The 9,797-nt window shown below is 52.2% G+C and overlaps 1 protein-coding gene across 1 annotated transcript in view; it reads right to left on the bottom strand.

The window, feature by feature from the left end:
* The window catches only part of Cacna1a (calcium channel, voltage-dependent, P/Q type, alpha 1A subunit), a gene marked incomplete in the record, with an annotated part of 274,976 nt that extends 265,762 nt beyond the window's left edge, over positions 1–9,214 (bottom strand). Inside the window, 1 exon segment of the mRNA XM_013512132.1 lies at positions 8,826–9,214. Coding sequence (XP_013367586.1) covers positions 8,826–9,007 — 182 coding nt within the window.
* Positions 9,215–9,797: the final 583 nt, after the last annotated feature.

Genomic DNA, 9,797 nt, shown 5'->3' on the forward strand with positions numbered 1-9,797 from the left:
CAAGATATTCTCCTGCTCCTGCAGAGGTGACAGTCCAGTTTGGAAGGAAATATATAATTTTACATGTGGTCCAAAGTGACTCTGGGAAGGGAAGTTCCCTGGAAGAAAGTGACATTTGTGTGGAGACCAGAATGCAAGAAGCAGCAGGCCATGGGGGGAGCATTCTAAACAGAGGAACAGCAAGTACACATTCAAGTATGTCCCAGGAGTGCACCTGGAGTCCCAGCTACCCAGGAAGCTGAGGCAGAACGATTGCTTGAGCCCAGGAGTTGGAGGCCACTTGGGCAGCACAGCAAGATGCCGTGTGCAAAAACTGCAGGAACAGAAGGAGGCCCAGGTGCGACAGAGTGACAGCAGGACTGGTGAGAGACTGGGCTGGATGGGGCAGCAGGCACGTGGAGGGGGCCTCGCTGGCGCTGGAGCGTGCCTGGTGCCCCAGAACCTCAAGGTGTCAGGGGGATGGAGTCTGGGGTGCAGGCAGCAGAATAGAAGAGCCAGTGGTGGGCTCCAATGGCCATCAGGGAGAAGCCCGCAGACCAGGTAGCTGCCAGCCAAGGCCGCCCACTCCAGGACAAGAGGGGGCCTTTCTGTCTCCAGGCCAGCCTGAGGCCGGGAAGGGAAGCTCCTGGGTCAGGCCTTCCCCTTTACATAGCCACTACACTAGAATCCTCCAACCTGCCTTCCTAGAGCAAAGACAGAATAGCTCAGCGTGGTGGCACACACCTGTCGTCCCAGCACTTTCAGAGGCTGAGGCAGGAAGGTTGCAAGTTAGATCCCAGCCTGGGCAACTTAGTGACTTAGTGAGACACTGTCTCAAAAACATAAAAAAGGCTGGGGATGGAGTTCAAGGGGAAGGCCTTGGGTTCAACTCCAGATACTGCAAAAGAAAGAGGAGCAGGGAGAGAAAGAGAAAGACAGAGACAGAGAGGAAGAAAGGAAGGAAGAGGTCTGCAGACTCCACCCTCCTGCTTATGAGGAAAGAAATCACTTTCAATGTCATAATTGGCTATTGAAGGGTGAGAGTTGGATTCTTTTTTGTTTTTGTTTTTTCAGATAGGGTCTGGCTATGTAGCCCAGGTTGGCCTCAAACTGGAGGTGATCCTCCTGCCTCAGCCTCCCAAGTGCTGGGATGACAGGCGTACACCACCACTCCCAGCTGGAGAACTACATTTGTGACTGGGGGGGCAGCCTACTCTCGCAAAGTTATCCCCCAGAGGCAGAAAACTAAAGGTGGGGGTAGGATCCCCGGAAGATGGGGTGGCCAGGTCCCTTTTCTTGGCCCAGCACAGGCGGTTCGCGAGCCACAGCGCCCCCTGGTGGCCCATGTGGCAGCTGCGGGTCAAAGCCAGGGAGGAACTGAGGTTTTTGAGCACCTACAAAGTGCTAGCCAGATCTCCCTCAGAGAGCTGCAACTCACTTCCACAATAAAAAGCACTAGGTGAGCCAGGCGAGCGGCACAGGCCTGAAATCCCCACACTGTGGGAGGCTAGGGCAGGAAAATCTCAAGTCTGAGGCCAGCCTGAGCAACTTAGCCTCAAAAAAATTGTTTTCATAAAATATAATAAAATAGAAAAAGTCTAGGGATATAACCTAGCACTCCCTGTGTTCAATCCTCAGAATAACAACAACAAAAAAACCAGGTCAGACTTATGGAAGTATAAACTAGAAAACGCTGGTACATAATGTTAAGCAAAACAAGTCAGACACATTAGGTTAAATACTGCATGGTTTCCCTTACATGAGAAACCCAAATTATACGTATGCAAATGTGGCACACAAGGGAAGCTAGGTGAACAGGAAGTGGGGAGGGGCTCGGATGGTTCCCCACATTACTTGTTCCCTTGTTTCAAAGTATTTCAATGTATGCTAATTTGTCTCATTTACACTACTAGTTTCTCTTAGTTAATTGAAAAGAAAGTTTTGTGCTATTATCTGTTTGTTTCTTCCTTGTAAGCCCCTCCTTGGTGCTTACCTGTCTTGTACTCTGAGTAACTGCTTTGAAGACCACAACACACCGTGTATTAACTGTTGCTGTTCTCTTATTACTCGGTTATAAATTTTTTTTGTAAAATAAACAAAGTAAAAGGAACATGCTGGTTGCCAGGGGCTGGGGCATAGTGCATGCCCAGGGGAGGGGGAGAGGCTCAGGATGGTGGATGGTGGATGGGTGCACAGCCACAGAAGGTGGTGGGAACGAGTCCTGGGTTTATCTGCAGTTAATAGGAACGTGAGCCTGGCATCGTGGCACACACTGGCAGTCCCAGCACTAGGGAGGCTGAGGCAGGAGGATTGGGAGCTCAATCCCCCTAGAACTTGGCTCAAGAAACAAATCTGATAGATTTCAGTTGGCACAGAAAGTAATAAAACAATAAAATGCTTTTATTGCGGGGCACGGAGAAGACCACAGAGGGGAAGGATAAAGGGGGGTTGTGGCTCTTCTGAGGGGCCTGGCTGAGAGAACAGTGGTTAAATATTACCAGGCTGGAGGTGGGGTTTAGGGCATGGACCAGCTGACGTGGCATGACAGTATTGGGTGGGAACGTGGGAAAATGAAACAGGACACTACAAAGGGGAGTGAGAAGTCATAATTTAACTCACATGAAGAAGGGTGGGGCTTCGCACATGGCCTCTAGTGGCCAGTGCCATATTGGCCATGGCACATAGCCTCCAGTAGGTGGCGCCACAGCAACTCTAAGGGAATTATAATGAGAGAAGGAACCCATCAAAATCAATCAATAAAGTACTCTATAGTTCAAAACAGCTTTTTTAAAAAAGGACTTTGTTATCATCTCCCAAAATATCTGAAGTGATGGCCGCGCTGATTCACCTGATTTCATCACTCTACACTACATACATGCATTGAAACAGCACATTCACTATCCATGTAGCCACTGTCACAAGCCAATGACCTCGCACATGTCAGCAACAATGCACAGTCGTTTGTTGGTTGGTTGGTTCTGGGGATGGAACCCAAGGCCTCTACCACTGAGCTACACCCTGATGTCACTCCCTTTTCTTTGTTTATTTTGTTTTTTTGAGATAGGGGCTCAATATATAGCCCAAGCTGGTCTTGAACTCTGAGTGATCCTCCTGTTTCAGCCTCCCAACTTCTGGGATCTCAGGCGTGCACCACCACTCCCAGCTACATCTCACCCCTTTTTAAAACAGAGTCTCACTGAGTTCCCAGGCTGGTCTCAAATTTGGGGTCCTCCTGCCTCAGCCTTCTAGAGTGCTGGGACTGCAGGCTGTGGCTGGCTAAATCTTCGAATGCAGAACTTGGATGTAGTCGAGCTTCCATGTGTTATTGTTTCACCTAAAACTAAGAAAGGCACTGAGCCTGCTTAATCCTTAATGGACAGGTGACCCAAATCTATCTGGCTGGTTGGTCGCAGTTCTCACGCATTTTGCTACAGCGCGGTCATTCCGCAGGTGTTTATTGAGCATCTACTTGAAGAGCCATCACTTCAGGCTCCAGGGGACACAGCTGTGAGTCCCGGTGGGCAGAAGCAAGGAACGGGCCGGATGCTGTGTGTGGACCTGTGCAGGTGGGCGGATGCGCTGGGCTGTCCCTGGCGAGGGGGATGTGTGGCTGTCAGAGGGCTCTGCCTGGAAAGCAAGGGCTGACGAGAATAGCAAGCACAGGGGAGCGGCGAGACCAGACCCAGGCACCCGGAAGATGAAGAAGGGGAGCATGTGATTCCGTCACTGCCGGGAGAAAACTGCCACCACCAAAACGAGCTTACACACACACACACACACACACACACACACACACACACACACGGTGCGGAGCAGGACGGAGCACAGGACAGTCGGGCTGGGCTCCCCCACGGGTCTAGGAAACAGGAGATGCGGAGCTGAGGGGAGGGTGCGTGCGATAGACCATAGAAAACAACGCAAAAACCCACAGGACCTGGAAATCCTACTTGATGCAGTGATTTCCCTTCTGGGAATAAATCCGAAAGAGCTGAAAGCAGGAATTCGAGGAGGTATCCGTACACTCCTGCTCACAGCAGTTACTCACAAAGGCTAAAAGATGGTGCAGCCCACGTGCCCATCAGTGGACCAATAGCTAAACAAGGTGTAGTGTGTCTATGGTGGAATATTACACAAATGTGAAAAGGAAGGGCGTCCTGGCACTTGCTACAATGTAGGTGAACCTGGAGGGCATGACCCTTAGTGAAACAGACCAGTCACCAAAAGACAAAGGTTGCACAATTCCACTTCTAGGAGGCCCTAGAAGAGTCAAGTTCATAGGCACAGGAAGTAGGATGGTGTGTACCAGCGGCAGGGCGGGGCAGAGGAGAGTCAGCGTCCAGTGGGGAAAGAGGTCGAGTATGGGAGGACAGGAGGGCTCAGCAGACAGGTGCTGGTGGCAGCTGCACAGCCATGGCAGGTGCTCGGGTAGGAGGTGAGCAGGAGGCACAGCTCAGTGGAAGAACCATTACCTGGCGCAATGAGGGCCTACGATGCCTGTCCATTGCTCAAAAAATGGTTAAAAGGGTAAATTTGATGTGATGTGTATTCTAGCCCAATAGAAAAGAGACAGATGCACATCTGTCATCCCAGCCCTGGGGAGGCTGAGGCAGGAGGATTGCAAGTTTGAGCCCAGCTTGGGCAATTTAGTGAGACCTTGTCTCAAAAATCTTTTAAATGTTTTAAAGGGCTGGGGATGTAGTCAGTGCGAGAATACTGCTGGGTCGGATCCCTAGTACAAAAGAAGAGCCAGTCATGGTGACACAGCCGGGTGTGGGGGCACACACTTGTAATCGCAGCACCCGGGAGGCTGAGGCAGGAGGACCACTGTGATTTCAAGGCCAGCCTGGGCCACATACTGAGACCCTGTCTCAAAAAAAAAAAGAAAAAAAGAAAAAGAAGAAAGAGGCAGAGAACAGTAAGGGAGAGAGAAGAAGGAGGTGGAGGAGGAGGGAGAGAGGGAAGAGGGGAGGAGAAATCAACTGTAAGAAGAGAAACAAGGAAATTTAAGTGCGGACTGGAAGTTAGGAGATATAAAAGAATCTCTCATAAGGCTGCAGTGTGATACTAGTACGAGAACGTGTGCTTTAGAGATGTAGTCTGAAGCTTGTCAAATTACATGAAATCTACAACTTGCTTTCCAATATCTCAGAAAATAAGAAAAAGGAAAATGGATTTAGAGTAAAGCTTGTAAAACCCTGATATCTATTAAATTTGGAGACTGGATATGAAGAGTTCGCTGTTCTCTACTTTTAGTGTATTTTAACCATTTTAGTAGAAATATCTTGGATTTTTCCCCCCGGTGCTGGGGGCTGAACCTCAGACCTTCACACTGGGCTTCATTCTCAGCCCCACCCCCTCACCTTTGTTTGAGACAAGGCTTTTACTAAGTCACTACGTTGTCCAGGCTGGGCTTGAACTCACGTTCGTCCTGCCTCAGCCTCCAAGAGCGCTGGGATTACAGTCATGCACCACCACACCTAATTGAATCAATCTCTTTTACAGAACGCCGTATTTAAAACTGCAAGGTAAAGTTCTAAACCATGAAGCCAAAAGTGTCTTGCACCGACAAAGTAAAAACCGCAAACCATTTTAAAATACTGTGCATCTCGCTGATGCCTCACTATGCACATGATAAATGTACCAGGAAGCTTCTGTGATTTATAAATAATTACAAACATGTACATTATAGGTGTGCTGAGAAATTGTTTTGCTAGCTGGGACAGCAGCTGGGGAGGTTAGAGATCCTGACTGTAAAGACAGCCATAGAAGGGGGTTGTGCTGGGAATGGTAGCTTGGGCCAGGATGCAACTCAGTGATAAGCACCTGCCTAGCATGCGTAAGGCCCTGGGCTCCACCCCAGAAACCCAAAAAAGATCCCTTAAGCAATGTGTCCTGATTCTGATCATTAGTCACACCACAGGGCTTCTCTTTTAGTCCCATTTATTTATTTATTTAGTTAGTTAGTTAGTTAGTTAGTTAGTTAGAGACAAGATCTTGCTATGTAGCCAGGCTGGCCTTGAACTCTCTGCAATCCTCCTGCCTCAGCCTCCCAAGTGTTAGGATTATAGGCATGCACCACCATGCAGGGCCTCTACTGTTTATTTTTAAAAGCTTTTGAAAGCAAATCACTGCTACTTTCTCGCGCTGAAATTTTGTGGTCAGATCCAAGCCTGGGCTTTAGCATCCGAAGGCCTGGGGTTCAAATCTGTTCCACCAGTAAGTGGCTGGAAGGCTCACGTGACTCCCCTCACCTTTCAACCTCTGTTCACCCCAAAACTGTGGGCAGCACTGGGCCCAGCGCACGGCACAGTGGCACGAAACGAGGCTGAAAAGGGCTTTGCACTGTGTCTGGTGTACGGTAGGCGCCCAGTGAGGGTTTGCTGTCGTTATTCATATAACTCATACTCGGCGCCCTCCTTTTTAATTCACTTTTCCACTCCCTAAAAAAACATAAAATCTCTTTTCAGCTAGTCCGTGGAAATGACTCACTGGAGCCCCTGTGTTTCTGAGAGACCGATTTCTTTATAAAAGGCAAATAAAAGGAGTGGGAGGAAGTAAGTAGAGATTAAAAAAAGGGAAGGGAGAGGAGAGGAAGAGAAGGGAAAGGTGAGTCCTGGAGGGAGGGCGGGAGAGGAGCAGAGCTAAAAAGCAACGGTACATCCGGGTGATTTAGGGGAATAGGGAGCGGGAGGGACGGTGGAGATGGGTTGGTAGACGGAAAGTTTGATGGGTTGATGAGCAGAAAAAGGACGGATGGATGGATGGATGGATGAATGGATGGATGGATGGATGGATGGATGGATGGATGGATGGATGGACGGACGGATGGATGGATGAATGGATGGATGGACGGATGGATGGATGGATGAATGCGTGGATGAGTGGATGGATGGATGGATAGGTAGGTGGATGGATGCATGGATGGATGGACGGATGGATGGATGAATGCGTGGATGAGTGGACAGATGGATGGATGGATGGATGGATGGATGGATGGACGGATGGATGGATGAATGCGTGGATGAGTGGATGGATGGATGGATAGGTAGGTGGATGGATGCATGGATGGATGGACGGATGGATGGATGGATGCGTGGATGAGTGGACAGATGGATGGATGGATGGATGGATGGATGGATGGATGGATGGACAGATGGATGGATGGATAGGTAGGTGGATGGACGGATGGATGGATGGATGGACGGACGGACGGACGGATGGATGGATGGATGGGCGGATGGATGGATGGATGGATGGATGGATGGATGGATGGGCGGACGGACGGATGGATTGGGTAGGTGGGTGAGAGAAAAGGTGAGTGGATGTGAGAAAGGACAGATGGGCGACGATGGTCGGTGAATGGAAAGAAGGATAGGTATGTTAGTGGATGGATGGAAATGTCGGGTGGGTGGATAAATGGATAGATGGATTGGCTGGTGGAAAGGATGACGGGGTGAGTGGATAAGTGGAAAGGTGGGAGGGTGATTGGATGGATAGAAATATGGACTGATGGATGCATGAATGGGATAGACACAAGATGAATGAACAGGCGATGGCATGGATAGATGGATAGAAAGACGGATGAGGGAGGGGATGGGTTGATGGACAGATGGATGGATGAGTGGATGGGTGGATGGACCAACGGATGGGTGGATGGATGAGTGGATGGAGAGTTGGGTGCAGGAGAGAAAAAGTTAAACTAGGAGAAAGGAAAAGTCATCGCTCTGCCTCCCTAAACGATGCTTACATCCGCCAGCAGGTGTCAGCCTTACCCCAGGAAACCGGCTCACAGCCGCGTTCGAGCCACCTCCATTCACCCCAAACTGATAATGGGGTTTCGTCGCTCCCTGTATTTACAGCACCCCGCAATCCACAGACATGTAGAGCAGACTGAGAAGCAGGTGGCCTGCGGCAGTGACAGCCCCGACCCCCGTGGATAGCCGGGGGTTCCCAGTGTCACCGGCCGCCCAGAAACCCAGCCCTGCTCGCGTCTTTGCTAAAGTGCTGGAGCAAAAGCAATCAAAATAAACGAAAACACAAGATTTAAAAGGCAACTAAAAGAAAAGAACGTGAGGCACCAGCGCCTCCCCTTTTGGAAACAGGGGCGCGGGTGCAACTGAACCTCACACCAGCACCCTCGCTCTTCCAGTGCCCAGGGCAGCCAGCTCCCACGGCAGTACTGAGCTTGGGAAGCCACCGGCCCCCAAGGTCAGGAGGGGAGCCCCGGCCCTGGACGCTCCCTGGCGAATACCTACTTCAGGGGTCACTGGCAAAGACTGAGGGGGCCCGGGTGCCAGCTCGCTCTGCCTTCAGCACACGGTTTCATCTCTGCCCCCAAAGCTTCAGGGTTAGACGTCCGTGGAGTGGAAGTGAGGTTCCTGCGTGTTCCCCCACACAGCCGCATCTCCCAGCGCCTGCCCCCCACCCCGCACCCTTACCCCGCCCAGCCTTTATTGCTGCATCACGTCTGGGGAAGCCCAGAGTTGCCGGAGCTAATCGCGCAGTGTTTGGGGTGTTTTAAAACGGAGAGTTAGTTAGGCGAGGTGGCACGCGCCTATCATCGCAGCACTCTGGGAGGCTGAGGCGGGAGGGTCCCAAGTTTGAGCCCAGCCTGAGCAGCTTAGCAACTTGGCAAGACGCTGTCTCAAAATTAAAACATTTAAAAAGTACTGGGACTCAGAGCTGAGGCCCTGGGTTCAATTCCCAGTGTTGGTTAAAAAAGAAAAAAAAGGGGGGGGAGGGGGGCGTGGATCAGTGGGCAGGGAAGGATGAGATCTCCGCATCCGGGGCGCCCCGTCCGCGCTCCAGCCCTGTGACTGCAGCCCGCCGCCCGCCGGGGTACTCACTCCCACTCCTTCCTCCGCGCCTGCGCCGTGCTGTGCGTCTTGTGCGCCTGGTGGGCCAAGATGACATCGCGGTGGTCCACCACGCCGCCCCGCCGCCGCAGGGGGCGCCCTTCGAGGCCGCTGCTCATCCGCCGGGGCGCCGCGTCCCGCAGGGCGCCATGGTGACTGAGAGGGGCGAGCATCGGGTCAGGGACCCTTGGGGACGGCGACCTCCATGGGCCTCGCCCGGAAACCTCAGGCTCTTCTGTGCCCCGCAGCGGGAGGAGGCGGCTAGGAGAGAGCAGAGGGGCAGCGTGAGGGGCCGGCCGGGCAGACGCGGCAGAGCCTGCAGGGCCGGCACCTGCGAGGCGCCCGCCTCCCCGGAGCCAGCACGCGCGCGGCCCCGGCTGGCGGCGTCCAGGATGCCCGGCAACCCGGGCCGAGAGCCGCTTCTCCGGTGCCTCCTGGCAACCACCGCAGCCCGCGGAGCGAGAGGCTACAGGGCGTGGCGCTGCCACCCTCGCCGCCGGGCGCAGCTGCGGGGACCGGGGGGGACGCAGTGGCCCCTCCGAAAGGCGCCACCAAGGCCTGCTCGGCCAGTCTGCGCCAGCCCCGGGGTCCCTGCATCCACAGCCGTAAGCAGGTGGGAACGGGACAAGCTCAAGGGGGAGCCTGACCTACACGGAGGAGAGGCCGCCGACCTGCCGCTTGGCTTCCAGCAGGCACGGCCGGCTTGGATAACTTTTAAATTTTTTTTTTCCAGAAAAATTCAACAGTCTTACTTATAATTGTTGTGAAGTTGAACTGCTTAAAACTTGTTCGCTGAAACATTTTGACTTGCATGAATGCTTTACACCCCCACATGAGTATTAAAAATTCGCACAAATGCAAATGGGAAAACTGCCAATACCTGATTTCCGCCCCCGGCTTTCCCCCTGCGTTCATGTACTTAGGCACCTTTTGACCCCATGGGGAAAGAATATCTAACATTCA

This window comes from Chinchilla lanigera, unplaced genomic scaffold, assembly GCF_000276665.1.
Source record: "Chinchilla lanigera isolate Chin_1 unplaced genomic scaffold, ChiLan1.0 scaffold00014, whole genome shotgun sequence".
NCBI lineage: Eukaryota > Metazoa > Chordata > Mammalia > Rodentia > Chinchillidae > Chinchilla > Chinchilla lanigera.